General features: G+C 41.8%; 1 protein-coding gene across 1 annotated transcript in view; it reads left to right on the top strand.

Annotated features, from left to right (window-relative positions):
• The first annotated feature begins 9,846 nt into the window (after positions 1-9,846).
• The window catches only part of MGAT5B (alpha-1,6-mannosylglycoprotein 6-beta-N-acetylglucosaminyltransferase B), a 301,222-nt gene continuing 294,466 nt past the window's right edge, over positions 9,847-16,602 (top strand). Inside the window, exon 1 of the mRNA XM_089534995.1 lies at positions 9,847-10,630. Coding sequence (XP_089391121.1) covers positions 10,563-10,630 — 68 coding nt within the window. The 5' untranslated portion in view covers positions 9,847-10,562. The remainder of the gene's footprint in view (positions 10,631-16,602) is intronic.

Genomic DNA, 16,602 nt, shown 5'->3' with positions numbered 1-16,602 from the left:
GCTGCAGCCTTCTTCAAAAGCTCACGCCGAATGAGCCTCGAAGAGAAATGACAACACAGAAAGTACTGCAACCTGGAAACATCACCCAAGGAGCCTTTCTGTTGTGCTTTCTGCAACCGGACCTGTTTATCCCGAATTGGCCTTTTTAGTCACCAACGTGTGAAGCAAAGCCAGAGAGAGGATTTGCTATGTGGCCAACATGGCTACCTCTGGATGTTATCTAAAATACTGTGCTAGAAAAATTCCTAAATCAGCAGTGGGTCAGAAAAATGATTTGTATCCTCCAGCTTTGTGATTCTGTCTAACCTTATTTTTTCTCCAGATAGAAGAAAACCAGAGAAATGTCCCCTTAATAGCCTTTCTGTCAGATAGTTTGACCAGGTGGTGACCTCTTCAGACACAGAAGGCACCATGCTTGTAGAAAGTGATTTTCCTAGTATATGAGATGTTACTTTGCTGGAAAAGAACTTAGTTTGGACTGAGCAGAGATATGCAAGTACATTTCCTTGGCTTTGATCTCTGGAACACAAGTTTTTTAAAATATATTTTATGTAGCTCTTAGTTTGAAAGAAGATAACATCTTTGGACTCTGTCTCCTTCTGGTTGCTTTCTTTGCCTGAGTGACCAACCTGATTTTGATGGAAATTAATATTGCCTTCATTCATTTTATTTAAAGAAATTATAATCAAAGGCAAGGGAACATGTAATCTTCTAAATCAGGTTTGGGTATCATTATGGATGGCAGTTTGATTGCAAGTCTCAGCATTCCTTACCACTGGCTATGCAGACTAAGGCTTATGACAATTATAGTCCAACAGCATCCAGAAGGCTGCATGATTCCCATCTGCTCCAAAGGCACCAGTCCTTGTCTGATCTTGGAAATTAAGAAGGGTTAGGCCTGGTTAGTACTTTGATGGGGGATTACCAAAGAATACCAGGCAGTGTTGGTTATATTCAGAGGAAGGCAATGCAGAACTATCTCTGCGTATCCCTTGCCTGAGAAAACCCTATGAAACTAATGGAATATCTAAACATCACTAGGCAATTTGAACACACACACAGAGTGACCATCACCATTTGCCTAGCTGGTGCGGATGGGAATTACAGTTGAACCAACAGTGGGAGGTTGACAGTCTCCTCATCCCTGTTATATACTATGCTTTCCATCCAAAAAGGGATTCCTAGTGCTGTATACATAAATATCAAAGAATCAGTACAGTAAAAACAACATAAAATTGAAACATAAATACAATAAAATTGTGATCCCTAAACACAATTTCAGCCAGCACACACAGATACCCACACTTCAAAATCTATGTTTATGGATACATGAGTGATGGCTTTTTCTGTTTTCCTCAATCTGTCTCAAGGATGTGCTTTTGTTATGACCAAACAAGATGTGAATGTGGCAGATGCATGTCTCTTCCTTTTTCTCCATTCTTGCCTCATGTCTGGAACTGAAGTGAGAAATAGAAAGAAAGCAAGAAACTGTGGTAGGTGAGGCCTGGGCCCTCATCTTCATCTTGTTGTCAAAGTTAGACCTCCTCCCTCCTCTGCTGTTTATATTTGAATTGGACAGATATGAGAATAGTGTTGTCCAGTTTGGCCTTATGAAGCCTTCCCATTTGCACAGTACCTGCCATTACTAAGTAATATATATTCTCAATGTGGAAGTAATAAAGATACTTCTTTAGACACCATCTCATTGTTCTCCACATCTGCTCAGTTGGAATAGGAGATATTGGAGGAGTTAAGGTGTGATTAAAGAAAATAGGAAAAAGTCCAATTAACGTAGGCATTTCTGAAGAAATTTAGTTGATTGGAAATGGAGAAAAATATATTTTAAGAAAAGTGAAAGTTTGGTCCAAACAGGATATTATTGTTCCTTCTTGCAGTGGTGCTCCTGTGGTTCACAACTATTTCCACTTACTATATATACTTGACTATAAATTGACCTCATGTATAAGTCAAAGGCAGGTTTGGGGGCCAAAATTATGGATTTTGATATGGCCCGTGGATAAGTCAAAGGAAAAACATAGAGGCATGTAGCAGAGGATCTAAGGATGAAGCAAAGGAAAACAATGCCAAAGTCAAAGAACTTAACAAAATTGCAGCAGGCAGAACTGTTTGTGCTCACACTAAAGGCTGAAAGAACAGAGCAGGAGCAGTGCTTTAAGGACAGATTACACTCTTGCCTTTCAGCAGGGGATGGTTATGTTTTTAAATAAGAGTTAAAAGACAGTACTTATATTGACCTGTAGATAAGTTGACTTGGGTTTTGGAGGTCAATTTTTGACTAAAATTTTTAGACTTATACACTTATCCCTCTACATTTGCAGATTTGACCTTTGCGGATTGGATTATTCACAAATTTTATTAATATGTTCCCTCTAGGAATATCTAGGTTCTCCAGTGCAACTCTATGGTCAACTTTAACCAAAGTCACACTGAAGGACCTAAAGATTTCTAGAGAGAACACTCCACTAGACATTTGTTGCTCATCTAGCGCAATTCTGTGGTCAGTGTCTGGCAGATGTTCACCACAGAGTTGCACTGGAGGACCTAGAGCAGTGGTTCCCAACCTGTGGGTCGGGACTCCTTTGGGGGTCGAACGACCCTTTCACAGGGGTCGCCTAAGACCATCGGAAAACACATATTTGCATGTAGCAATGAAAGTAATTGTATGGTTGGGGGTCGCCACTGTCAAGGAAATGCAACATGGGACATGCAGTTATAGAAATAAAATATGTATGTGAGAGTCAGAATGACTAAGCATGAACAATTAAGAAATCACACAGGTGTAAAGGATGATATAATTTAGAAGTCTTGGGAGCTAAGGACAAAATTAAGGAATGTACATTGGTAACACCTGAGACTTGTTACATGTCCAAGGTGATCAGATGATGTTCATGGGTAGGACTTGAGTATGGGATGAACAAAAGTCAACCAATCATTGTGAATGTACACACCCACTGGGTGGTAATTGTCTAGTGGGTGGTAACAAACATTTGCTATAATAATTGCCAGTTTTGCTAATGTAACTTGTGGGTAGTTGAGGAGTACTGGTAGAGTGTAGAGATATTGTGGATTGTTGGGCATATAGAGATAGTAACTGTATATAGTAGAATAAAGTAGATCTTTTATCTAAGACTACTGAGTTGTGTTGGTGTCTTGAGTGAAGATACAAGAACCAGCAGAATCCTGATGGTGTTTGGAGACATCTGAAGAAGAAGAGTGAGAAGGCTTGGAGAAGATTGTCAGGGTCTTCAGCCTATTCTCAGAAAACTCTGCTGCTTTGGGAGAAAGCAATAACCACTGACCAAAGCTGGTCAGCTCAGCTTCATTAACAAGGTGGTGAGTTACAGCCTGAGGTGTAGAGCAACAACTCCCATCATCCCTGACAGCCACAACATGAGGAACTGTATTAAAGGGTCACAGCATTAGAAAGGTTGGGAACCACAGACCTAGAGATTCCTAGAGAGGTGTTCTCTCAGGTAAAAACATAGTGTTTTTGTTATTTGCAGTTTTTCTATATTCATGGGGGTCCTGTGCCCCTAACCCCAGTGAATGAGGAGGGACAAGTATACATGAGTTTATACAGTATACTCATATAGTGTATTATCATATATATCTACTGAAAGGTAAACCCTGTTGAATTAAATGGGACTTTCCCCCAGGTATTTTTTTTATTGGATTTCAGCCTTTGGGTATACTTGGCTGAAGCCAGATAACTTTCTCACACAGAATAGGAAGTATTTTATTGCCTCATGTGTGGAATTTTTGAGCAATTGTATAGGTCTGGTTCAAAGCAAGAACAGCTATGATGGTTAGATTTGCTAATTTTCAAGGATGGATAGTCCTTTCACATAAGTGAGGATTCAGTCCTTTCTGGCATGAAGGAGGAGGAATATCCTGGCATGCCCAGTTCCCAGCAGGGGAGGAGATATGCTCACTATCACCAACCAGAGTGATCATTCCCAGAAAAGCCTGCCAAATGTCTCCATTACCACATCCCTCAACTTTTCTTGCCCTTCAGCTGCTGCTCTAGGGAGCTATTTAATGAGTGTTCTGATTCTTTATGTTGTGTGAAAGCGGGGAGGCCATTTTCACAGATATTTGAAAAAGACTGGGGATAAGGGCATATGTGCTGCAAAGTAGGCTAATGACATCTCCCTCCCCTACTCCAGTTCTAATAGTCCTCTAAACAAAACAAAACCTTTACCAGATTTTCCTTTATGCCTCACAAACAGATACCTTTAGGGAAAGAGATTTTCAAACTCTCCATGAAAGTTAGTCCTATGCTCATGAAAAAGAGTGAAAGATTCTTGAAATGTACTCAACATTCTGTATCAACCATTTATTGTCCTTTAAAAAAAGGTTCCCATAAAGCTAACATGAAATCAGAAGACCTTATCACTCATTAGTAATGAGTGATGCTATCATCTTCTGATTTGACATATGGGGGAGGGGGTGCTTGTGCATGAGAAGTAGAAGGGTGAATGCTCCAAATGTGAGGATAATGTATGGAGGAGAAGCTGGGAAAAGAAGCAAAACACTTCTAAGGAAATATGAACTGTAAAGCTTGTGTCAACATTTCAGGTAAGAAGTGGGGTGAAGCATTTTAACCTCTTTTTCTGTAGTAATGCAAGCTGCACAGTAAACAAACCATAATGCCAAAATGAAGAATGTCCCCATAGAATTTAAAGATATTTTAAAAAATAGATAGGCATCGTTAAGCCTAATTGACCGTGAGCCAGAAGAACTCTGGACTGAAGCCAGGGATATTGGCAGGGAGGAATGCAAAAAGAAAGAGAAGCCTGAGTGGATGACAGATTAAAGTGTTCAAGCAGTTTAGGACAGAAGAGAAACAAAAATAAAAGGTGACAAAAATAGAGTCAGAACCCTGAATGCAACTGTTAAGTGACCTTTGTGCAGGGACAAAGACAGCGACTATAATAATTGATGGAGAGAAATAGAACAACAACAACAACAAGAATAAGAGACTTTCCCCACAAGATCTGAGAAATGAAAGGGAAATGTAACCCAAGAGTGGGTATGCTATACAATCAGCAGGGGAACACATCGCATTATCAAGTACAAATAAAAAGCTGATGGAAGCAATAAACTGAAGAACTATGTAAAACAGATGAAAGGATGACAGATTAATTTAAGGAAGAACCATTTCAAGATAAACCTACAATTTTATAAAATGAAATGGAAGCTGTACTCAACACACTTGGGAGAAATAAATCACCAGGAAAGAGAGGCATGCTTCAGACTACAGAGACATAATCTACTCTAGTTCTGACTAAAAACTGTCAACAAATATGAGAAACAAAAGAATATCCCACAGACTGGAAATGTTCAATATACATCCCAGCCCCCACAAAATAAAAAATCAGAGAGTGCAGCAGCAACAGAACTATTACATTAACTTCCCATACAAGCAAAGTAATGCCAAAAATTGTACAGCAAAGACTTTTACCATTTATGGAGTGAGAAATGCCAGATGTCCTGGGTTCAGGAAAGAAAGAGGGATCATACTACAAACCTATGTGGGTAATGGACTGTGCCAAAGAATTTCAAAAGAGAATCAGCCTGTGCCTTATAGATTATAGCAGTTTTTGATTGTATAGACCATGAAAAAAACTATAGATTTCTCTTAAAGAAATGAGTATGCAACAACATGTAATTTTCCTGATGTGTAACTTGTACTCAGAACAAGAGGCTATTGTTTGGACAGAGAAATGGAAGGGTTTCCAATTGGCAGGGGAGTCAGAGAAGGCTGCATTTTATCACCCTATCTTTGAAATAGGTCAAGATTTTCCATACTTTGCTTCAGGATGCATCTGCACTGCCAAAATAAAGCCATTTGACATCGCTTTAACTGCCATGGGCTCAGTGCTATGGAATCCTGGGATATGTAGTTTGTTGTGCCACAGAGCTCTTAGACAGAAAAAGCTAAAAAACCTACAAATCCCAGAATTCCACAGTATTGAGCAGTTATCTGGGAATGCAGCCAAGAATGCTGATAGGGAAACTGCTCACAAAAGCTGGTGCCATTTTAGAATCATAAAATCATAGAGTTAAGGTAAAGCAAAGTCCATGCAAACAAAATAAAACGAAAGCAAAGCTCCATAGTATGAACCAAGAGTCAGTCAGAGAATAGTCAAGCAGTACAAGGTCTGGGATTCCGATGATGCAGATTAACAAGGCAGTCCAAAGGCCAAGGGTTCCAGATAGTCAAGATGAGAAAGCAGTCCAAGCGTCAAGAGTTCAGGCCAAGGAGAGAGTCAGAGACAAGTGTGCTTTCGCCAGCAAACTCAGATAATCTCTGACAACTGGCTTGGCATCCTTCACCTGTTTATAATACCAGTTCTCATGAGCTCACCTGTTTGCTGATTAATTAGCATTTTTCATAAAGCCTCCTTGAATGCTGGAGGCATGTCTTTTCAGTTCTTCGCTGGTTTAAGTTAGGTATTCTCTCTTCATCCTCTTCCATGCCTGAAAGCTCTGCTGCCAGGAAGCTTGGTTGCTGAGCCTCCTGGGAGGCCACAGATTCTGCTTGAGCGTTTTGAAGCCACAGACTCTGCTCGAGCTGGCAGGGTAGAGCTAGGGCCTGGCTCATCTTCAGGGTCAGTCTCAAACTGGGACTCTAACTCAGCCCCCTCAACCTCTGAGTCCTCAGCCACGCTGGGCATGAAAGCAGTTAAAAGTGGTGTCAAACTGCATTATTTCTGATGTGGAGTCGAAGGCTTCCATGGCCAGCATCCATAGTTTTTTGTGGGGTTTTTGGGCTATGTGGCCATGTTCTAGAAGAGTTTCTTCCTGACGTTCTCTGAAGATGCCAGCCACAGATGCTGGTGAAACATCAGGAAGAAACTCTTCTAGAACATGGCCACATAGTCTGAAAACCCCACAAAAAACTATGCATTATTTCTGCTGTGCATGTGCAGCCTTAGTCTGACTGCAGTTAAGAAATCAGAATAAGACTAGGGCTTGGAAGGGCGTCTGTGAAGGAACTAGACAAGATCTTGAAGTGTCTAGGTATTTAATTGAACACTAAAGTTATGATTGTCCATGCCATTGTATTTCCCATTGCTATGCATGGTTGTGAAGTTGGACAATGAAGAAAGCTGATAGGAAGACAGCCACCTCATTTGAAGTGTGGTTCTGGAGAAGAATTATGTGGACTGCTAAAAAGACAAATAAATGGTTTCAAGAGCAAATCCAGCCTGAATTCTCTGTAGAAGCCAAGATAACTAAACTGAGACTGTCATACTTTGGCCATATCGTTAGAAGAATGACTCACTAGAAAATAACTAGAAAAAACAATAAGGGTACCTACTGCATTACAGATGAAAGGCTCAATCAAGGAAGCCAAAGCCCACAGCCCTGAGTTTAAAAAACTTGAGAAGGGCTGTTGATGATAGACTGACCTGGGGGGTCTGTCATTGATGGGGTGGCCATAAGTGGATGTCAGCCTGATTGCAGTTAACAACAACCATGTTCCATAAAAATCAGTGCTAGCTGTCTGCTCCAGCAGCAGTGGAGCTATCCAGAGTGCTGACGTCTATGCTCAAAATAAGTCAATCTCTCTGGAGAACTTGGATTGAAACCTGAAGCTCTTTCCTGCTGTCCAGTGATAGTGATGTGATTCCACTTCAACTGTCACAGAAACATCCCTTGAAATTCTGGGATCTGTAGTTTAACAAGGGGAGTTAAGAAATATCTTCCATTGTGGTCTCATGTTTTCCCCAAACTACAAGCACCACCAATCCATAGGATGGAATCATGGCAATTAAAGTAGAATTGTAGTGCAATAGTTACGTAGGGTGAAGGGAACCCTGAAGTAGATTAACAGCCCCACTGAGATGAGAGTCACCAGCCACCACTGTATGAATGATTTTTATTCAGGTGATTTGAAAGTGAACTGGACCAAGGTTTCAACAGGTGTATAAGTTACCATGTGGTGCAGGGATGATTTCAAACTGCATTATTCTACCTCCACCTTTGCATAACGGTCCAACAATAACTCCCAAGTATATCCTCCAGTTTCATAATAACATATACAACTGAAGACAACAACAGCACATCAGATTTATTCCAAAATCTCAAATATTTGTATATAAGAAGTATGTTTAACAACAACAATAAATTGAAGTTGAATTATTTATTGTTACAATTCATTGGGAAAACCCAGAGCAGAAAAAATTGGACTGGAGCTACTGTCTCCTGGTGCAACTTTTAAATTATTATTTTCTTATGTTTATAGCCTGTTTTTCATTCAAAGAGTTAAAGGTGGAATATGTGGTTCTCCTTCCCCCCCTTTTAAATCCACAGAACAATTCTGTGAGGCTGGCTAGGCTGAAGGCAGGATTGGTTTAGTATCAGCCTTTGAGTTTCACTGATGAACATGGTTTTCCCCAGTCCTGCTCCAAAAGTATAATGACTACATTGCACAGGATCTGAAAATTTCCTTTGTTGAGCAACTCATCCAGGCAATGCATTGTTCTGGGTTCTGGGGGCTTTAAGCAGGCTTAACCATCCATATAGGCTTTTATTACAAAAAATGAAATTCTTTGTTCACATTCACACATATGGCCAACTAAGGCTGGAACTGCTGGATGGCCTGTTACAGAGGCAGTACACATCATCCATTTCTTCCTTGATGTTTCAGCTTCTTTCTTTCATTTTTTTTAGTTCATAGACATTATTTTCAAATGTTCATTCTCAGTAAATCTGTGTAAGTTCCTTCTATATTCAGCAACCAGTTCAGCCATATGTATTGGACTTTAGGGCCCTTTCACACTACCCATTTATACCACTATGATTCCACTTTAATTGTGGATCCATCTCATGGAATCCTGAGGCTTGCAGTTTGGTCAGAAGCACCACAAGTTGATCTCGACCCATAGCGACCCTATGGATGAGACATCTCCAGGACCGTCTGTTCTCCACTGCTCTGCTTAGTTCGTACAAATTCATACCTGTGACCTCCTTAATAGAGTCCATACATCTAGCATGCAGCCTTCCTCTCTTTCTACTTCCCTCCACCTTTCCTAGCATTATTGTTTTTTCTAATGAGTCCTCTCTTTTCATGATATGTCCAAAATATGACAGGCTTTTTGTCATCTTGACTTTCAGGGAGATTTCTGGCTTGATCTGCTCTAGGACCCACTTGTTTGTCTTTTTGGCTATCCACAGTATCCTCAGTACTCTTCTCCAGCAGCATATCTCGAATGTATTGATATGTTTCCTATCTTGTTTCTTAATTGTCCAGTTCTCACATCCATACATGGTGATAGGCAATACAATGGCTTGTATGATTCTAACTTTTGTGCTCAGTTGTATACCTTTGTATTTTAGGATCTTTTTTAGTTCTTTCATAGCTGCTGTCCCGGTTCCTAATCTTCTAATTTCCTGGCTGCAATCCCTGTCCCTGTCAATGTTTGATCCCAGGTCTGAGAATTAATTTACTATTTCTATTTTCTCATTGTTGAGGTTGAGTGTGTGTAGATTCTCCTTGGTTATTATTTTTACTTTCTTTGTGTTGAACAGTAAGCCTGCCTTTGCACCTTCCTTAATCTTTCTCAGTAGTTATTCCAGGTCTGTACTCCCTCAATATCAGTTGGGTGCTGTTCTCCCCGTTTTTGTACTAGGGCAAGGCTATGTAAGGCAAGGCGATAGCATCCAGGGATGCTCTGCTTCCCAGCTCCTCATTTGCAGCAGTGAAAGCCAAATGCAACAGATGATTCCCAACTGTTGCCACTAGATGGCATCCAATTCATATTGCACCAGGCAGCTCTTGCTGCTGCTTCTCCTTTCTTGGAATCCTGACTCTAAGCAGAGCATCCTTCCCAGATGGAAACAATGCAGCCCATTTGCAAGGTTAAAGCAGAATATTTCGGATGGCCAGGATGATCCAAGGCAGCTGTCAGGCTGGGATGGCGGAGCTGGTCCCTTTAACCATTGCCTCTCCAACTGTGACTGGGAGTCAGTTCTCAAATAGGAAACAAGCCCTGGAAATGGCATCTACCTGGAAGTGCTGAAGCTTGCTTGGGCAAAAGAAAGGAGCCAGCCTTTGCTGTGGGATTTTCATTCAGGTGCAAGCTGAGAGAGAAAGGAGTAACTGGCTGTGATGAAGGATCTCCTCAGTAGAAGAGTGTCTGGGTCCAGGTGTTTTTTCACCTGAGTGGTGGATTTAATACTTGGAGAAAAGGGTGGTGTGTTTGCTTCAGTTGGCTTCTATAATGTGACTAAAATCACCACTACACCATTCAGTCTTCTTCTGTCTGTGTTCATACCTGGTCCTTCTAAAGCTGGCATCCCAGAAAGGGAGAAAAAACCCACAGAAGCAGAGTACCAAAGGAGGGAAATGAAGCTCTAATTTGCTATATATGTGTGGATATCTATTGGATCAATTCCGTATCCCTTTGCTTCACGTGTCCTCGGAAAGCCTCTAACCATGCACTCTTTGCAATAACCCGTGGTCAGACTTATGAAATACTGGCTGTATTTTCAATTTTTTCCCCTATATATATATATACCAAGTTTGAACAATGATTACAGTGAATTCAGATGGGAAGATAATGATCAGAAGATGTCTCGTCACCCTAAGGCCTTTTAGGTAAAGTTCTTCTCTTTTGCTTCATGGTGGTGTAGAGTTTGGGAGGAAATGGGGGACTTCCTAACTGTGTGACATGCCAACCCTTTTATTGCCTAAGGGAAGAGGCCAGCTGAGGTTAAGGTCTATAAAAGAAACAAGTTTGTTTTGACTTCACTTGAATGTGGGTGGCTGGGTACCTTGCCATAGTGGTGTGACGCTGGAATTGTTTTGGACTGATTTTTTTTGGCATGAATAGTTACACATTAATGATTTCTTGTTGAGAGTTGTAGATGAGAGGTCTATATAATTTTAAACTTCATAACTGCTTGTTGTTGTTGTTATTGTATGCCTTGAAGTTGTTTCTGACTTACGGCAACCCTAAGGTGAACCTATCGTGGAGTTTTCTTGGCCCGAGTTATTCAGAGAAGGTTTGCCATTGCCTTCCCCTGAGGCTGAGAGCATGTGACTTGCCCAAGGTCACATGCCTAAGGATGCCACAGCTGGAAATATTTTTCTATTCTTAAAGCCAAACTTAGACCAAACAAACAAAATTGGTTCAGCATCAGCTCAGACTCAAATCCTCTGGACAGCTTCCCCTGCTGGGTAGCTCAAGAGGGCAAGCTTTGATGGGGAAAACTGTGTAGCAAAAAAGCATGAAACATCTCCTTCCTCCAGTGCCATCTCCCCACCACCATGAAACTACTTGCTTTTGTTGTGCTCACAAACAGAAATCTTGAACATGGGATCCACGTTGTTGCTGTTGTTGTTGTGTGCCTTCAAGTTGTTTCTGACTTATGGTGACCGTAAGGCAAACTTATCATGGGTTTTTCTTGGCAAGATTTGTTCAGAGAAGGTTTGCTATTGCCTTCCCCTGAGACTGAGAGTATGTGACTTGCCCAAGGTCACCCAGTGGGTTTCATGGCTGAGCTGGGAATCGGATCCTGGTCTCCAGAGTCATAGTCGAACACTCAAACCACTATGCCATGCTGGCTCTGTACCTTATATATATCATTCTAAGGGTGCGTGTATACTGTAAAATAATGCAGTTTAACACCACTTTAAGTGCTGTAGCTGCATCTTATAAAATCATGTGATTTGTAGTTTTACAAGGTTTTTAGCCTTGTAAAACAAAGAGTGCTGGTGTCTCACAAAACTACAAATCACAGTATTCTGTAGGTTAAAGTAGTGTCAAACTGCATTATTTCTACAGTGTACATGCACCCTAAATTGGCTGCTCTGTGTGAGATTAGTCCAGGGCCATGCAGTTTCTGCACCCAGTGAGTCCCAGGAATTTGAGTTTCTCCTTGCTGCTGTGTTAACAAACTATTTTAAAAAAATGGGTGGCATTACACTTGGTCTCCACCAAGGCCAAGACAGCTTCTTGCCTTTACTGTGGGCTGCTTTCAACTCCTTGCACTGTCTAGTACTTTTCCCTTTTCTTCTAAAATGATATGCGGAAATTTAGTGTATTTAACAACTGCTTTCAAATGGCATGCTGTTTGGTTTGTGTTATGTAAGGGGCAGATAAATCAAAAGACTGCAATATTAAGTAAGAGTATGGATTTTTTTTTAAAAAAACAAGAAATATGGCTGAACCTGTTGTTCCAAGGTGGACTGTTCTTTCTAGAAAGCTATGTTTAGGATGCTGGTAGTTGCTTACTCAAATCTGCCAAATTGGGAGACTGTGATAGCGTTTGATATTGCTGCTTGGTCCATTCCATTCAATAACTGGTTACCCCACTTGGTGGGATGAAGTGAACTTTTAGAAGAAGCTGCATCTTATTTAAAAAACAAGACTTGGCTAGAAAAGAGCCATAACAGAGATGATTAGTGTGAAGTTACTCTGAAGTTCCATGACTCATGAAATGTCTCCCGATGTTCAAATAGAGCTGGGTTGAGTAATGTTTGGCCTTCCAAGTATTGGTTGACTGCACTCTCATCTTGCCTTCCAGCTGATGGGAGTTGTAGTCTAACAGCATCTGGAGGACCAGACTTTGCCCACTCTACCAACAAGGGAATATTTACAGTTTACATAAGGAGTCTGTGTGTCCTCGTGATTAGGCTTGCCATATCCCACCTGGGGGCGGGACTTTCCCGGTTTGGGGCGGTCCCGCCCCTGTTTGCCCCCGCCCCTGGGATTTCCCCCGCCCCCGGGCTGAGGGGAGGATTCCCTTCCCCGCTTGGGCTCCGCCGCCGCCACCACGATGAGAACGGGGCCCAGGCGGGGAAGGAAAGCCTCCGTGAGGGGAGCATTCCCTTCCCCGCTTGGGGTCCACCGCCGCTGCGGTGAGAACGGGGCCCAGGCGGGGAAGGAAAGCCTCCCCTCAGCGAGGCTCCTTTTTAAATGTAGGATACAAAAATGTGTCCTACATTTGAAAATTTTGTCATACATTTGTCCTGGTTTGGAGGTCCTCACTTATGGCAACCCTACTCATGATGCAAGAAGTGAGATGATGGGTGAATCTGCACCATAGAAATAATGCAGTTTGCCACCATTTAACCACAATGGCTCCATCTGACAGAATCCTGTGATCTGTAGTTTTGCAGGGCACCTACACTTTTTAGCAGAGGAGGTTAAAGATCTTGTAAAACTGTAAATCCCAGGATTCCATAGAATGGAGCTACAGCACTTAAAGTGGTGTCAAACTGCATTATTTTATACAGTGTAGATGCACTCTAAAGTGGTACACATAGTGAAAGTTGTGATGGTGAAACAGCTACACAGACCACTTAGATTGTCCTCATGATAAAACTATTATTGATATTACCTGGCAAACAGCAACTTCGGAGAGATGAAGATGACCAAAAGTGGGTCAAGAATGATTTCACAGCTATTCATCAGTTTATAATACCTTAGTCTCCCACACCAGCAATAAGTGGGTTCCTGGATTTAAAAAATCATCATAGTAAATAAAAATGCAATTAAGAGATAATGATTTCCAATAGGAGATCTTGGAAAAGCTACTGTTTTGAACTACAACTCTCAGAGATACCTAGCTAGTAGGGCCACTGACTATTTTGTCATGGGAATGTGTGTTTCTGAGAGTTATAGTCCCCAAAATGTAATGATTCCAATAGCTTGATCTCCCTCCTGTCTTTCTTGGAAGTAAGTTTCACTATATCTCATGGGACTAAGGGTCAAATGAGACATGATGCAGGAGACACATATTTGTTGGCGTGTTGATGGCATTCATGTCCTGCTTTATACCTAGACTTTATAGTGAGGGCCAGCATGATGTGGTTTGAGTGCTGGACTTGTGTGAAACCAGGATTTGATTCCCAACTCAGCTATGAAACCCACTGGGTGACCTTGGGCAGATCACATGATCTCAGCCTCAGGGGAAGGCAATGGTAAACCTCCTCTGAACAAATCTTAACAGGAAAACCCCATGATAGGTTTGCCTTAGGATTGCTGTAAGTTGAAAATGACTTGAATTTACACAAGAACAATGTCCATCCAATGTTAAAGATTTCTGTTTGTGAAAACAACAACAGCAAGCAGTTCCATGGTGTGTGTGTGTGTGGGGGGGGGAGGTGGCACCGAGGGAGGGAGATGTTTCATGCTTTTTTGCTACACAGTTTTCCCCATCAAAGCTGGTCCTCTTGAGCTACTCAGAAAGGGAAACTGTCCAGGAGAATGGAGCCTGAGCTGATGCTGAACCAATTTTGTTTGTTTGGTGTATGTTTAGCTTTTAGAACAGAACAATATTTCCAGCTGTGGCACCCTGGAATGCTTTCCTCAGAGAGGCTCAGAGGTGCTAAATTGAGGAACCAGAGAAATGCTGTTTTGTTTGCCCAGCCGTTCCACATGCCATGTATATTGCCCTGATCCTGTTCCCCTGAATTTATGGGTTTGTTTTAATTCAGGATAGGCAATTATGGTGGCTCCAGGGACAAACCTTATTCCCCAGGGACCCTTTTGGCACCATATGGACTGCTAAAATGCCAAAAATAAAAATTTGGAAGTGACCAGAAGTCCACTTCTGGGGTCTATTGACATGCAACATGACCAGATGTCCTAACTGCAAAGGAGGACAAAGCACCACAAAATGTAGGATGTTCAAGAAAAATGGAGGACATGACAAAATAAAAGGTAAAAGCAGTCATAGAAATATGAGTTCATGCTTCTTAGTCATGCTCAAAACAGAGGACATTTGCGGATTCCTCCTGGACAGAAGGTTGACATGGAGGACATGCCCTGAAAAAGGAGGATGCCTGGTTATTCTGATTCACATGACAGTTATAGTGTGATGATTCCACTGTAACTGCCTTGGCAACATCCTGAAGAATCCTGGTATTGGCAGTTGATAGGGAGGGACTTTGGTCTCCTCAGCCAGGTGCCTCTGACCCAATTGCCAATCCCAGGGTTCTTGCAGCCATGGCAGTTAAAGTGGAATCTTATTGCTATAAATGTGAAGCATGAAAGCATCCTTGGTTCTGAAGGGAAAAAACAACAGTGCAGTGAGGGGTGCAATCTGTTTTAAAAGCAAATTGCTATTCTGGGGGTGGAGAGCAACTATTTGCCTTTTAAAATGATGGGGGGAGATTTGGAAGAGTGCAAAAAGCAGCCTTAGGGGTCACATGCCACCCTTGGATTACTCTTTGCTTACCTTGTTTTAATAGTTACTTTAGCTGTCCTTGCACTCTTTTACATTCTAGAATCTTAGTGGTTCCCAAATTTTGGTCCTTCAGATGTTTTGGACTTCAGCTCCCAGAATTCTTGATGTTGGCCAAGCTGTCTGGAGGACCAAAGTTTGGAAATCACTGCATTATGGGCAATTTTACTGACAGGTAGCACAACGTCCTTCCAAATAAACAAATGGGGTGTTTAAGTTCTCAGCCTCAGGAGAAGGCAATGGCAAAAAGGTCCTCTGAACAAATCTTTCCGGGGGGCGGGGGGAATCTATGATAGAGTCATCATAAGTTGGAAATGACTTGAAGGCACACAACAACAACAACAACAACAACAACAAGTTATTACGACGGGATGTACTAAGAGGTATGCCAGTGTTGTTGTTGTTGCTGTTGCTGCTGTGTGCCTTCAAATTATTTCTAACTCACAGCAACAATAAGGTGAACCTTTTATGGGGTTTTCTTGGCAAGGTTTGTTCAGAGGAGGTTTACTATTGCTTTCCCTGGGGACTGAAAGCAGGTGACTCGCCCCAGGTCATGGAGTGGGTGTCTTGGCCGAGCTGGGAATTGAGTCATAGATCAACTCTCAAACCACTATGCCATGCTGCCAGTGTACAAGTCAAAAAGAAATCACATAGTGTTGGTACTACAGTGATGTTATGTAGGCATCATAGGCAGTTATAGCCAGGCATTAGGGTGAATCAGCACTCACCTGAAACATAAGAAGAAATGGTTTCCTTCAGTTGGTAGTGTGCCCTCCTGCCTCTTGGATTAGAGGAAAGAACATCCATGCCATAAGGTTCTCAGTGCCAACTTCAGAGAGAGAGAGAGAGAGACACTACCACCCCAGACTTCCACAATCTGGTGTCCCCCAGGTGTGCTGAAATGCCCATTAATCTCGATCATACTGGATCGGTATGATTGAAATTTTAGCCCAGTGCATGCAGGGCCAGGTTGCAGCAGGATGAGCTAGTTCAAGGCAGTTGCTCCCTTTACAGAAGGACAAGAATGAAAAGCTTACATGAAGTTACCAATCTGACATGATTGTGCTTTTAAATGCAGAAAGTAAAAAACCAGTGTCTGGAAATCCATTTCATATGGCTGCACCTGTGAGAAGAATAAAATAGCATGGAGGTATATGTAGAGTGCAAATTTGGTGGAAAACCCAGATTTGTTGCTGACTACAGGTCTGCTCCCCAAGAATTGTGATGGGGTGTGGTAGTGCTTCACACATCAGTGGAGCAGTGAATTTACTTCATGTTTTAGCCTTTGAATGAGCTTTTTAAGGCTGTTGCTGCACGCCTTCAAGTTGTTTCCAACTTATGATGATCCCATCACAGCATTTTCTTGGGAAAATTTGT

The sequence above is a fragment of the Sceloporus occidentalis genome, unplaced genomic scaffold (genome assembly GCF_023333645.1).
Source record: "Sceloporus occidentalis isolate IW3139 unplaced genomic scaffold, rSceOcc1.0.p SCAF_1, whole genome shotgun sequence".
NCBI classification, from domain to species: domain Eukaryota; kingdom Metazoa; phylum Chordata; class Lepidosauria; order Squamata; family Phrynosomatidae; genus Sceloporus; species Sceloporus occidentalis.
The sequence above is the reverse complement of the archived record's forward strand: the minus strand, read 5'-3'. Positions and strand labels throughout refer to the sequence as shown.